General features: G+C 38.7%; 1 protein-coding gene across 1 annotated transcript in view; it reads left to right on the top strand.

Annotated features, from left to right (window-relative positions):
* The first annotated feature begins 10,926 nt into the window (after window positions 1–10,926).
* si:zfos-911d5.4 (uncharacterized) overlaps window positions 10,927–15,598 on the top strand; it is a 30,372-nt gene continuing 25,700 nt past the window's right edge. The window contains exons 1-4 of the mRNA XM_035533863.2: window positions 10,927–11,082; window positions 11,626–11,846; window positions 12,317–12,417; window positions 14,315–14,466. Coding sequence (XP_035389756.1) covers window positions 11,650–11,846; window positions 12,317–12,417; window positions 14,315–14,466 — 450 coding nt within the window. The 5' untranslated portion in view covers window positions 10,927–11,082; window positions 11,626–11,649. The remainder of the gene's footprint in view (window positions 11,083–11,625; window positions 11,847–12,316; window positions 12,418–14,314; window positions 14,467–15,598) is intronic.

Below are 15,598 nucleotides of genomic sequence, written 5' to 3'. Positions count from 1 at the left end.
TATGTATCTCCAGTTGTGTTCCTTAAGGGCTACCACCCTGAAACATATTATTTGAAATCAATGACTGGTATACTTTGCTATAGAAAGGAAAACTCCAGACCACAACAGTCTGAGTCACAGCCAACACATAGTTATGTTTAAGCCCTGTGAAAAGGCAGCTCTCCAAGTGCACAGCTGGACAGGCCCTAAAATGGAGGCTGAATTTAAACAGCAATCAGTGTTTATGACTGTTAATTTTATGCTTACACTTTTATAGTGGTAGTTCCAAGAAGGAGAATTCTTTATTTCGTACTTTGTCAATCTTGTGTTCAGGAGCAAAAACTATCCCTTTTACTCTCAGACTGACTTTTTGTTGTCAATAAAGCATCTCCATTTGATCAAGACATCAAAAGAGGTGGAATATTTTCCATTCTTGTGTGTATAATGAGGACAGAGTAATGACAGGCACACAAAAGACCCACAGTTTCCTCTTGGACCTGACGGCAGCGTTGACATGAGCGTGAAATTAAGCAGTTAATGCTCCTTCTCAAGTCTCCCGCCGTCATCGTCACTAAATGATGTCGGATTTAGTGCTGAAAACGGCGGATCAGCCTCTCCTTCCTCTACCGGCTGTATTATAAGACTTGGTGATTGAGATTACAACTTTAGTTCGTCAAAGAAATGAAGTGGAGGGAAAAACTGGAAATTTTATTAAGAAGTGGGATAGAACATGAACGGTTAAGAGACTGAAACGCGAAAGAGGCACTTGATTGTGGCTTATAAGGTCTTAAATTGTCCAACAGGGGGCAATAAAGGAACTAAACTCAGCGGAGCCTCCCCAGCCTTCCAGTTACACACACACACACCTGAAACCCAAGAGACTGTGTCTAAAGCGAGCCACTTGCAATCAGAAAACCCTCCATTTAATTACAACAGACAGGAAATGGGGTGCTGAGTGGAGCGCGCGGCGATAAGCGCGTCTGCTCAGGAGATGACAGCCCTGGCGAAACCCGATCGGCCGGCAACAAAGACGAACTTATCACAAACCCGCCGGTACGGCTGGACACATGACCATCTGATCGCGCTGCCGGCCCGATTCATAATTAATATATTTATCAAATTAATTACTGAAAAAAACTTCTTTGCTGCCGCTCCGCCCGAAACAGTAGCCAAATTCATCGTCTGTTGGCTCGTCTTTCTCCTAATAAAGGCGCTGTCAGTTTAATAGCGGCGGGGAGAGGCCGAGCTCTCAGGCCGCATGACAGACAAATTGTTCCCCTTTGCAGAAATGATATGGGGGAATTTACGGCAAAGAAAAGAAATATGTCATTGTTTGGTGACAACCACAATTGCACCGTTGTCTCAGAGAATTCGACAGAGAGGGAAGAAACATGAAAGATTTTTTTTCTTTTTTCTTTCATTTTCTCTAAGAGACACGTGGAAAAGGTGGTCCGTGCACATGCCTGAAAACATCCTTGCTCGTCTTCACAAAGGGATGAACTGTTTCCCTGAATGGTTTGCATACACGAGCCTGAAGTTCTTCCAACCCGTACAACTCTGAAAAAAACCCCTCGAGGGTGTTCTAACAACATGATGAGTTTGTTGGTATTATACAATTCTTTCCAGGTCTATTTTCACTTGACCCATGTCCTAAGCAGGCTGACCAAAGTAATTAAGCCTATTAGTTTGTTGACACTGAGCTATCAGGCAAATGATACCATATCTATTTGGGAGGAGTTTCAAAGCAGGAAACTACCAGCAGAAGAATAATATATATGATATTTCAATGAAAAGGTTGACCTACAGAACATGGAGACCTGGCTTCCTCCATAGAAAAACATGTATATACATGCATTGATGGAAGATCCAGTAAGGTCATAATGAATATAGTCAGCAGTAATGACAGCAATGTGGTCTTTATCATAAAAGGGTTTTTCATTTTGTTTTAACATGTTGGACAGTGAAATTGAAAATGAGGTTCTATGCTAACCCATGGTCACTCCTGTAAGCTTGACAGTGTGGGAGCTAAAGGTTGCCACTCTCTAGGCCTGCCCTTCCACTCGGCCCCCTGGTTCCCCGTGTGCTTTAACATGTGTTCCTGAGAGTTACATGCCCTCAAACGAGGGTCCTTTGTGAAGAAGGTGAGTGAAATGTAGCCCCTGAATGTTCTCCTCTTGTCCTGCTGGTAAGGAGGACATGCCTCCCTGCCCCAGGCTGTGCAAGACCCAGCGAGGGAGAAAGCATGGTGGGGGTGGATGGGATGGTTGGGGGGGGGTGTCGGGGAGGGATGTCTCGCTTGCCTGCTTCCTGACAAGACTTCCATTCATATGCTGTTTTTTTCTGTCTCAGTCTCTCTCTCTTTCTCTCTCTCTTTCTTATCCACTCTCTCTCGCTCTTTGTCTCTTGATCTCTCATTCCTCCCTTTCTCTTTGACTGTCCCTCTTTCTCTCTGTCTTGTTCTCCTTTCTTCCTTGGCCAGATTCTTTGGCCTTTAATCTCAGAGAATGTCCAAGGCACCTGAGCTACTTAACCGCCCGCTCAGACACGTTACCCCTGTGCTGTGAGGGGGTTGAATGCGGCCGAGGGGATGGGATCGAACAAAGGCGGGCGAAGCTGACCCTGGTGGGCCAATGTGGGGGCTTCCTTCACTGCTCATTCCAGTAGCAGGCTACAGGAACAGTAAAGTGGGCTGCAGTTTGGTACTTATTAGCAGTATGCAGGGAACAAGCTCTATTTAGACACCATTCATTCCCAGGGCTGTCACAGATTTGTAAAACATGGTTTGGAATGCCAAGATACCCCCCCCCCCCCCTCTCCACTCCTGTGTAGTGTCAGTTAGAGAGAGAGTTTCCTATTTAGAATCCTACTTGGCTTTGTAATTGATGTGCAACAATATAAAAATTGAGAAGACTATCAGTCCATTGCTGCAATCCCATTTGCCCACTGCACCTGCTAGCACCCCCGTCCTTATTTCTCCTTCCAGGTCATGCAGAGGTCAAAGTTATTCATGATCATTGTGTCTGGTTCCCAGCTGCTCCTGTGAGACCTTGTTACCTCTGTGATTAACTGTAGTTGTGCTGAAAGGGTAAATGGCTGATAAAGCTTCATTTTTGTCTGCAAGAGAGCATGTTTACACGTACAGAATAGCATAGTTGTTCTCAATGCACAGATTAAGCCATACATATCTCTATAACAGACTCAGAGACATGCTTAGAAGTAAATAATTATCCATTTGAATTAGCAGGGGAAACTAAGATCTTTATCATTCATTGCAGTTCATAAAATAATGAAATACAATATTGAAAATAACACTTCATATTATTTTTTATCATACTAGCCAGTGCATGAAATTAACAATACTGAAAGTATTTATTTATACTCTGATATTTTTATGAACAATGTTATATTCCAGAGTCAATGTGTTAATAATATATAAATGGTATAATATATGCATATATATATATATATATATATATATATATATATATATATATATATATATATATATATATATATATATGTGTGTGTGTGTGTGTGTGTGTGTGTGTGTGTGTGTGTGTGTGTGTGTGTAATACATAAATGTAAAATATATTGCCCATTGAGGTATGCTTTTTTCTCATACTATTTTTATATTTCCTTTCAATTATCTGCCTCCAGATTCTCTTGGAAGTGTATACAAGTGTTGCCTTTGTTGCCTTCTTTAACAATGCACACCGAATCAGTACAGGCAGTTTCACCTTTTAACCTTGTCCCTCCTAAGAGTCAAAATTAGCAAGTGAAAACATATGACTCACTTCATTAGTGTATTGGGGGGGTGGGGGGGGGTGTATGTGGGCAGTTGTAGTGCCTCTAAGAGCTCAGCTGCTCTTCCTGTGTCTGCTTCACCCAGGCATGAAATAGACACTGCTGATCAGTGATCATTATGAGCCATAAGAAACTGATCTGGTGTCAGTAATTAGATGATAGATGATGGGAGGTCCCCTCCCCCAAGTCTACAGCACCCTAGAGACCCTAGAGAGAATAAGGTAAGGGCGGAGTGGAGAGCGGGAGAACATTCCAGGGTTCTATCATTTCCTTGCATGCAGCTTATTTGCCCTTCACCTCAACACCTGTGTACTCTTAAGGAGCAATGTGCTCAAACCTAAACCACTCACAACTGTAACATCACTTTTAACAAGGCTTTCATAAACACTCCTGCTTTTTCTCTCTTAGACCTTGATGCATCTTCTGAAAAAGAGTGCAAGTTAAAAATAAATAAATAAATAAATAAATCAGCAACTACAACAAAACATTGCTGGTTCCCAGGGTCATCCATAGGCTAGTAGGCCCATAGTTTGAAAATTGTACATAGGCTATTTTGTAACATTAATAAAAGGCAATAAATGTAACTAGTTAAATATCAACATTACTGTGCAACACAATAGTACAATAGTTGAAACTGGTTCAAATCAGCTGCTTTTGTACCCTTTAGTAAAAGCACACCTTGTTATGAGTATATTTTATGCAGTCCAGCATGTGAATAAATTTGAAGTATATAGTTTCCATAACTACCCCACTCAAGCTAAAAACCTTGTTTGATGACCACAAAGGCCTCCAGTATGACTGCGTTTACCTCAAGGCTGTCCATACTAAATAAAACTATTAGCTAATACACGACCTTACCACGCCATCATGCCATAATTTTTTTTCTTTTTTTGCGAACAGCCAACATCAACGCAAAGTTTATCTACCTCGTTGTTCCAGTTTGTGCTCACTGATGTAACGATTACAGGCAAGTTGCTTGGAATACGCCCGTTTCGCTATTAACCTCTAGATGGCGATAGTAGATGTGGTTTAGGCTTTAGAACCTATTAAATGCGAGCAACACAATCACAGCCCACTGATCGCTAGCATCGTTATAAATTCACCTCTAGAGTTGTGAACAGCTTTAATAACAGTGTTTCGTGAAATGTTAGCTGTCTGTCCTGACTGAATGTTAAATTCCATGGCATGAAAAAGAGGGGCAACAAAAGAAATCACACCAATTAGCCTTACGGTATCTCTTACAATATGGCAAACAAATCCGAGGAATTCAGTAATTAATACTGGAGCATGCCAAGCAAGTGCAGTGTGGAATGTGCACGCAGGTATTCATATAGGGCTATTTTGTGTCACAGAGCAACTCTGATTGTTATCTCCTCAGCCCCATTAGGACAGTAAGACATGGATGCTTTCTTCAAATGAGAAGGATCTACACGAAGATCTGACCAGTTACCATTTTTAACATTCTCAGATAAGTTACAATGGAAGCTGCCAGTGACTGCTGTTTTGCTGTGTGTGATGCATGCCTGTCAAAATATTTCCAAAAACCAAAGGCAACTGGTGACATGTCGTTTAGTACATTGTGCTTTTTGTACCTTGTGCTTATAACACACATGTACACACACAAACATACTGACCCTATGTGTAGAGGGTTGACCTCAACAGATGATTTGTCTCATTCTCTGCCCAGTCTCCCCATAACAAACCAAGAGTCTATGTAATTTAGTCCTACAACTGCTCTCCACTGCCGGCAGTGTGGTCAGGAGCAGCTTACTGAGAGTACCCTTTGTATAATTGCCCACCATTACCAATAATACAGGCCCAAAAGGGGCCTCAAAATTGAGGCTTCAACACTGCAGAGTCCCCCTTGCTACAGCAAACGATAATTGAACAATTAAACTTTAGCAAAGCTGATGAGCACTGTGTTGTGACACTCTGTATTATACAATGAGCTTGGAGATGAACCCCATCTACATTCAGCTTTAGGCCCTTTAGGAGAAGAGTTCTTTTTATATAGTAAAAACATCCAAGCCAATTTTATATAACTAGATAATGCACACATGGCAGATAACATCTATTAATAGTAGTATTATCAGATTATACCACCAGATGAATAACATCAACGTTGGCAGAGTTATACACATGGCTGTTCAACTCTGTCTTTAGGTTAGGTTGTGACTATGATAAAGTAATTATATGTAACATTCACATAAGAGATTTCTATATTTTATAGTTCATATAGTGTTTTGTAGTTTCTATATGAAGCATTAAAGTAATAGTAAAGCAATGTGACTGGCTGGTCTTAAATGAACACTTAAGATCATATGGTACTCTATGGTAATGATAGAAGAGATATTAGATATTACATATTAGAGATCCAAACTTGAGAATTAAGAGAAACATATATGGTCAAGCAGAATGGCTGTTCTCTGCAGGTTCTCTTTTTAGTCAGGGAAACGTAGGGGCAAATACAGGGTTGAGATTTTACTTCATACATTTATTTCTTTACTTTGCATAAATTATTTGTAACATATATAGTAGAGAGAACTTGATACTTGAAACCGAAAATCATTATGGGCCTTGATGAATCATTTAATCAGCTCTGCAATGTCCTTCACACATTATGTGTTTATGAGCACGAATGTCTTGTAAGTTAATATAAAACAGTGACTTAGGAAGTCTTGTTTATCAAGAGCTTAGTGGCATTTGTTTATCCCTTAGTGGAAATGACTGGTGGGAACCAAATTAAATAACTGAGTTTTGCCTCAGTAGTCTATTTGTCTGGTAATTGGAGTGAACTGGGTGAAAAATACAGGCCTTTATTGAGGCTCATTGTACTATTATATATTATCTTGCCATTCTGATACTGAGGACACAACTACAGAATGCTTACTTACACCTAATGAATAGTAAATATCTTTAAAATGATTTAAATCTACACCAGCCCTATATAGAATTTATCCAAAAGAAATTTGATTTGCTTGAATAAATTAGTTCACCACTATCTGATAACCACATCTAAAGATGTAGATTCAAATTAGAGTTGTGTTCTTGTCATTCAGAATCATGTACTTTATGGAAATTCTGACTTATGATCAATGCAAAGCTGCAAACATGAGATTCATCATGTTTTCTGCTTACAACCAAAACAAAAAATATAGAGCAGATGTCTAAAATTATTGAAACCATATTTTACAGTTTAAACAGAGGCCGAGGTTCTTCTAAATGGATTTCAACTGAGCTGAATGACAATAATCCACCACACACCAGATGTGACCCTCTCTAGTTCCCTTATTAAGTCCTGATTTAATCATTTACCCTACTAATCCTCACACTTATGCACAGGCTTTTTACACTGAGATTAATGAATTGGGAGCATATGGGGAAAATCCCATAGATTTTTAGTTGAATTAGAAAGGGAAATCTTTTACATTTTAAAGCATTTCTATTCTATCAATGATGACCATTAATTTTTCAGTATCACATGTCTGGAAAAGTAGCTCTTTTGATATATAACTGTAACTGGATGTATAATGAATATATTGTACTCCCTTCAAGGTAGTGAGTATCCAGGACTGTATAATTTAAGAATCCCCTAAAAATATATGCATACAACAAAAGTACAATATGTAACCATGTGGTAACATTATCTGATTCTTAATATTAAGGCTTGTTATTATATATATATATATATATATATATATATATATATATATATATATATATATATATATATATATATATATATATATATATATATATATAGTTATTATATTGATATTATATATCCTTATTATATCATTGTATCATTGATTATTGTTTCTTTGGAAGGTTTGGATTACTTTTCTCTAATGCTGTCAAGTTTTGTAAGATTTCTAGCAATGGAGTCTAACTTCCAACCAAAACATTTTGATTAAACATATCAGAGCAGTAGATTAGAATTGGGGAAAAAAGTGCAGGGCTTCAGATCTCTATGAACAGGGCTTGGTACATGTAAAATGTTGTATGCTTTCATTGAGGTCATGGTCATGCCATCCAGAATACAAAGGTGTAAAAATGACAGCAAAAAAATGACTGGGATAAGGCATAGCATTTTACCACCTGTTAGGAACAAGGCTGTTTTAATAATGGATACTAATTGAGAACAGTAAAACACTAAGCCTAATTAGAGAGAGCATGTCTAAATCGTTTAAACAAAACATCCATTAACAGAAAACAATGACGCTAAATAGACTATAATTAACTGTCTATTGTCTCTGTAGTTTATTATCGCCCTCAGCATTTGCACTGGATTATATATGATGTGTGGTTCTGTGCTAAAGCTGAATGCACTCCATCTTAAGCAAATAAAGAAAAACTCCTAACTGTGGTTTCTATTCTCCATCAATAGCTAAGCGTAGAGGAATAATAATCTAACGATGGGTTTTTGCTTTGTTCTCTGATTGGAGACGATATTAAAGCCTGTAAGGGAGGCCTTACGCTTGAATTCAGTGGATATTGCGTCTGCATCGGTTTAATTCCTCTTTCTTTGACTCCTTTGTTGTGGGTTTATTGAGGTTGCGCCTGCACTATCGTGCCCATCTCTCAGTGAAGTGTGGGTCAGTGGTGAGGGAAGGAATCGCTTTATTGCTTTTTATTGAGCTCATATGAGCTGATTTGGGTATCGTTTTTCGATATGAGGCTCTTTCAGCCCGCTTGTGTTGTGGTCTCATTCTGATGTTTATCTTGGCTTCTGAAACGCTGCCTGTGTATTTATGCTAAAATTAAATATTCTTAATCTCTGAACTAATATCCTCTTTTTTATGCCTATGTAGTGCCAGAAGTGTGTATGCTATATCTGAAATAAAGTCTGATGAAACATTAATTTCTGCTTTTATTGAAGAAGTGCAGGAGGTGCAAACAGCAATAAAGCCACAGGGGAAGAGCTGTTTGTTTGGGTGAAGGCATTGTGGGAGAAGATTTCAGATACATACAGCTCATAACTAGCCTGTAAACTGAATGTTTTGCTGCTAATTTTTGTCATTCTGAAATCTAAAATGTGATTCTCTCTCAATTAAAAAGGAACACATTTCATTCTTAACAATGGTGAAATAATATTTGCTAATAATATCAGACAAGCCTGAGGCCAGTGCCTTCAGTAATCAAGTAAATCTGACTGAATTATGCTTAATAATTATGCATAATAAACAAATGTTAAAACTTAAACTCAACTCTTTCTCTGTAATTCTTTTCACTTACTTTCTCACTCTTTCTCACACATACAATCTAGTCATACTTCTTGTAACAGAAGGCTTTAAATGCCACCCTTTTACCTTTAACAGAGACAAAAATACACTGAAAAATAAAAATACACTGTTCTTTGCAGCCAACTAAAAGCCATTCTTACTACCTCATAACTGCACAAAAGCAAAGAAGTGCTCTTTAATGAGCTAAAATGATCTAAAATTATTTTATGGAAAGTGCAAATCTTCATTAAATTAAAACTGTTCACCCATAACCTTTGTAGTCATACTGAATTGTATTACTAACTATTCATAAACGTGCACACGCATGCGTGCGCACACACACCCACACACACACACACACACACACACACACACACACACACACACACACACACACACACACACACCCCACAATTATTGGTTAATGTGAAATTACTTACATTCAAAGGCATTGTTGTTGCATGGTTAATGGAATAAAGTCAAAGAAAATAATACAACGCATTGAGATTTTAGTTAAATGCACTATGAACCCATGTTTAAATCAGCAAGCCTCAGCATTTCCATTTGATTTTATCAGAACACGATTTTGTAAATAAAATCAGTCTTAAATAAATAGTCAGGCATGTATAGTCTGAGAAAGGTTATACTGTGGCCTTTGTGAAGTCATTTGCTCTGAAACTGACATCATGGGTTGAAAAGATCACCATTTTCCTGCCATTCGATTTAGTGTCCTCCATGAGATCACCTGATGGTGGACTGGTTTTAAAAAGACAGATTAATCTTGACTGATTTACTTGTGTCTTCATGTGGAAAGATTACCACAGCGGTGTGTGTATGTGTTAGAGAGATAGAGAGACAGGGGAGAGAAAGATGACAAAGATATAGAAGAAGAGACAGAAAACTTCACAAATACACATAAGAGAGTGAGAAAAAGAGAGTGGGACACAGTACTGATCTGTATCGTGCGTTTGTTCATACACCTGGCGGCCACTAGCTGTACCTCTTGCAGTAAAGCTTCTCCCTTTTGGCTGCTAGTTTGATTTAATCCGGCACCATCCTGAGCATGAAAGGGTGCCAGCCGGGCTCATAAATCGTCAGGCTCACTTTCTAAATCACCATCTCACTCAAACTAATGAGACTCAGGACAGAGCTGTGGTACCTAACCCGTACTGTGGCGTATTTGAAAACAAATGGCTGTCCTTTGTGCCATGCTAGCATTAACATTTTACATGCCCTGTGGGCAACTAGCACAGTATAAATTGGCCAGTGAGCTAATCTAGCATTAGCCAGTGTATGCATGCATTATTAAAACATGGTCTTTTAACACATGGTCTTTTAAGAAATATAAATAGGTGTGGGTTTACCACCTCTACTAGGAACATCTGTCATAAGGTGTGTGGGTTGGATTATGTGTTTTTGCCACAGGCTGCAGGGTTTAGATGGAGGGGTACGTTCAGTAAAGATGATTGGTGTCTTCTGACTGAAAATAGATTGGTATGTTAAGTCTTGCTACCTGCTTTAGTATGGTATATTATGTGGTTTGCCTAACCCCTATGGCAAACCAGAGAATGGCTCTCTTTGGTCTGGAATATGAATTCAAATAATTTGTTTGTGCTGTACAAGTATACTTGTAGGATAGATAAATTGTGGCTATGACAAGAATCTGCATCTTTGTTAAGCAAAATAAAAACCTAATTAGGCCAATTATTATTGTTATTATTATTATTATTATCATCATTATTATTATTATTAATAATAATAATAATAATAATAATAATAATAATAATAATAATGTTCAGCAGAGCCAAACGGCGAAAGCCTGTCATAGATAGCAGACTGACGTCATCCCTGAAGGGAGAAATCAGATCCTCCACGTGGCTTGTTGTTTACATCTAGGAACTGTTGGAAAGAGAGGAGGAACTAACGACGGTTGTGAAATATCGCCCCTGTATACAATTTCATTGCTCACATGTTGTCGTGTTTTAGATGTATGAACTAGTGTGAACTCTAGGTCGGTAACAGTGAATGGTCAAAGTGCCGACAAACAAACCTCCGCTTTCCCGCTTTCGCTTCTCACGTAAGAGTTTTCTATTATGCTTTGTTTTGCTTCTTTAAGTAGCTGCAGCTGAAGCACGCGTTAGTGTCTTCGCTCGGATGTAGCCGTTGTATGCGTTTTGACGTGTTCGTGGAGACTTTGTTCAAACCCGGGTTGCCTGATCCCCCAAGTTTTATGTGGCCTACAAGGACGAATATTGCCGAACTGAGCTGAATTTACATGCTTTAGGTTTAAATAAACGCTGCCAAACCCTGTTTTATATAACAGGCTTATTCTTTTAGAAATGGTTTACCGATTTCTCACCATTGTGTTTTTAGTATGGCTTTAAAAAGCATTTCTTTTTATAGTTTTTTTTTTTTTTTGCATAAAAAATACTATGATCATACTTTGATCATCTTTTAATTACTCTACTAATAATATACTAATTGTATCATCTTGTGTAAAAAAAACTGTCTGTTAGGCATAGTATGTGAGTGTGTAAATTATATGAATTATGAATTTTAAACTGGAATTGTGGAGTTTAACTATCTAGAATAATGGCATGGTATACCTTTTGTTTGACAGTTTCAAATAAGGTATCGCAGCAGAATGTTACAGCTTGGAAGCCACTTGGTCCAAATGTATATACCCTGGGGGCCTAGGCATTCCAGCTCAGGATGTCCTGTTGGCTCTGGGAGTCCTGGAGCTTCTGTCGATTCTTCGGGTTGTTTGGGCCTTGAAGACAGCCTAGTGCAGACCACGGAGGAGAAGATTCCCAGTTTACAAGAATTTCTCAAACATGTCCAGTCAGTGATCCCATCTGTCATATTTGTTAATATAGATGTATTCAGAATGTTTGAGAGTATAAATGTTTAGGCAACTAATGTTGAACATAGGGGCAAATCAGTCCATTTACTGCCTTGTAAGAAACAATTAACTCCTTTTCATAAAAATCCAAATGCTGCAGTTGCATAGGCCAGCTACATATTACTCAGACCAGTCATTAATCCTCAGACCAAGATCCACATTACAAATGCTGAATACCTTTTACAGATGTATTGAGATATAGGATTCAGCAAAAATGTGAACTGTGTAGTGGGTGCCCAGGACTGAGTTGAAAAACACTTATGTGATATAAGATTCCAAATGCATATTACTTACCTTAAAATTGCAGTCATTAAAAACCATTAAAAAGTAAAAAAAAAAAAAAAAACAGAATACACTCATCACAGCTCAGGAGTTGTTTGTCTAACATGGTTTTTTTTAACAATCCCAGGAGAGTCAGTGGCCTGAAGAAGGAGGATGTGTTCTGTAACCTGCGAGTCCCCAACCAGTTTCAGACAGCACGAGAGGAGGTCAGCCTTATCATTGTTACAGGTACATGCAAGAGCATGTATTTCTCCAGTCTGGTCAATTAATCTTGAACCTCATGAATTCATGTATTTTTTTCTGTTCTATGGATTTGGTCTGCTATTCCCTTAGTGGTCACACTTTTCTGTACATTTGTAATCAGACCAGTCCAAGGTCTAGTTTACTTGTGTTATGCTTGACACCAACAACAGTCCAAAAACATTCAAAAGTTAAAAAAAAAAACAAAAAAAAACAAAAACAGTGAAATGCACCAAGAACAATTAAACACAACACTGACAGCAGACTTCATCACCCAACACAGACAAAATGGTAAAGTCCTTAGTTATCAACACAGATGTACTACAACTTCACAACCACTGACAGAAGTGAATAACATTTGATTATCTCATTACATTGATGCTTATGAAGGGGTGGGATATATTGGGCAGTAAATGAACATGCCAGAAGCAGAACAAAAAGGCGAGGATCTGAGTGATGGCTGGGACTGGGTCAGAGCATCTCCAAAACAGCAGGTCTTGTAGGTTGTTGCCTGTATGCAATGGATAGTACATACCAACATTTGTCCAAGGACCACTGGTGAACTGGTGTAAGGGTCAAGGCCGCCCAAGGCTCTTTAATGCCGTTGGGGAGTGAAGGCTAGTCGATCTGATCTGATCTCATAAAAGAGCTACTGTAGCACAAATAGCTAGAAAGGTTAACATTGGATATGATAGAAAGCTGTTGGAATACATACAGAATTGCTGCTTGCTGCATCTGGAACATCAGAACTGGACCATGGACCAATGGAAGAAGGTGGCCTGGTCTTATGAGATTTTTTTTACAACATCAGGCAGCATAATGCTCTGGGCAATGTTTTGCTTTGAATCCTTGGGTTCTGGCATTCATGTGGATGATACTTTGACACAAATGGATGGCCCTCCATGGACCGGACTTGTTTTCCAGCATATCTCAAGCCAAACAAGCACCTATGGCATATGATGGAAAAACAAGTCCAGTTCTTAGAGGGCCATCTTGTACATTACAGGACTTCATGGATCTGCTGCTAAGGTCCTGGTGCCAGATACCACAGGATACCCTCAGATGTTGTCTGTAGGTGTCCTTGTGGAATCCATTCCTCTGTGGTTCAGAGCTGTTTTGGTGGAACGAGGTGGATTACACAATATTAGGAATGTTAGGTTAGGCAGGAATGACCCAGGAAAATCTGTTCATGGTAGCAGAGAAGTGTGTGTCTGGGGTGGAGGTAGGAGGAGTGACAACAAGAGGTGGAGGTCAGGAGTTGGAGGAGCAACAGTAGCTGAGACATGTCAACATGACACCAGGAGTAAATGTGTAGTTTATCTATTAAACTATTACTCTCCCTGACAATCTCCCTGTAAATGAATGTGAGAAATAATCACCAGTTATTGTTCATTTACATCATGCTAATTGGTGACTACTAAGTTTTCATTATCCTTAGTGTTTTAACCATATGTTCCCATATCTGTATCGGTATAACTACTTCCAAAATAGAGGTAAGTCTGCTACATCTACAGCAATATCAAGATTTGTAGATGCCAGAAAAACAATTGTATATAATCACAAGCACATATTATTAGTTTTAGAAGTGATAGAATGTTTAGTTAACAATAATAGTTTGGCAGTTATAGTTAGGAATGTTAAACAGTTGTTTTTCCTCTGCCAGCAACACTGCTAAACCAACATACTTGAAAATCCTGTTAAAGAGCTACAACATTCTTGCAGACAGCCACATATCAAGTAATAGGAGCTGTGAGATTCTACTCCAGAAACTCCACTTTAGAGGATTTTTTTTTTTTTAATGATCAAAAGCATTATCAACTGAGATGTTCTTTAAGGTGGCCTATTTGTGAATCTATTTGTGGTCAGAATGTTCTTCTGTGTCCAGGTGCAGCAGTGTATTGCATAGATGTGAAACAGTGGGCAGGTATGGTTTCGGCTCAGGGTCCCAACACATGGCAGATCCAGGTGAAGGAGGAGGAGCAGAACTTCACCAACACATCCATCCACCAGGTTCCCAACCTCCTACAGGCCATTGTGGTAAATCACACCTCAGAGACTTTGCATAAGGAAACTCCAGCCCTACTCGTAAAGATTTGCTAGAGTTTAGTTCCAGCACTTATCCAACTCACTTCGGAATGGTCTGCTGGAGCACCTGAAAGTATAAAAGATTAGGGTTGCAATTATAGTCTGCAGGAGGGTAGATATCCAGGAGCAAAGCTAGTCACCCTTGCTATTCACCTGGCCACTACACATTGAAACTGAATTAAATAATGTCGACAAAGAGCAGGAAAGCCTATAGACAGCAGGCTCTTCATATAGATTGCAGCAATTATGGAAGAAAGAGTGGAAAATGCAAAAAATCTGAACCGTGTGACTGAACTGTATTTGAACAAGTGTTCACTCAGAAACACAGTGTACTTGTACTGAGGTTGAGATGATGATGATAGGGTATTATTTTAAGGGCTCATGAACACATGCTATTTCAGCATTAACTTGCTGAGGTTCAGCAGGGTGGTGCTTATGGTTTAACTGCTTCCTGTGATACCGGTTTGGGAGGTTAGGTAATTTTATTAAATGCCCATGGTGTTTATTTTGGAGCAGTGTTTTCTTCACTTGAGCATCTTATTTGCATAAACTAAACTTTTGGTTATGTCAATACAGCAGTGGACTACTGCAACAACACAGCAACAGTTCTCATTCCCTGTCTTGAAATAGAGGACTGGGAACCAGAACTGCTGACATGCAGCATATCTGTGAAAGTTACTGCATGTGTTGCATCACTCTGCACTTGTTAAGATTGGAAAATTAATAGTGAAGATTATTGCAGATGTTACACAGTATTCTGGAGTGTGTCCATAAATGTCACCATATGAAAATCAACAGGATGTATGTGAAAGTCATTGAAGATAATGTCATTTTTTACTGTCATAGTTATTTGTCTTTAATGTTGTGACCATTACCTTCACACCTTCTAAGATATAATGGATAAGCACCATTAGAAGTAGAAACATTACAAAATTAATTTTTCATTATTTTCCCAAATGTGATATATGCTATAATGGCTATTAGCTGTACACTTTATAAGAAAGATCTGTAAATGGGAATCACCTTTTACACAGTAAATTTGGAATCTCAATGACTTATTTGTGTGTTATGACCAGTCAGGCTA

The sequence above is a fragment of the Electrophorus electricus genome, chromosome 15, assembly GCF_041902795.1.
Source record: "Electrophorus electricus isolate QZ-2024a chromosome 15, ASM4190279v1, whole genome shotgun sequence".
NCBI classification, from domain to species: Eukaryota; Metazoa; Chordata; class Actinopteri; order Gymnotiformes; family Gymnotidae; genus Electrophorus; species Electrophorus electricus.
The sequence above is the reverse complement of the archived record's forward strand: the minus strand, read 5'-3'. Positions and strand labels throughout refer to the sequence as shown.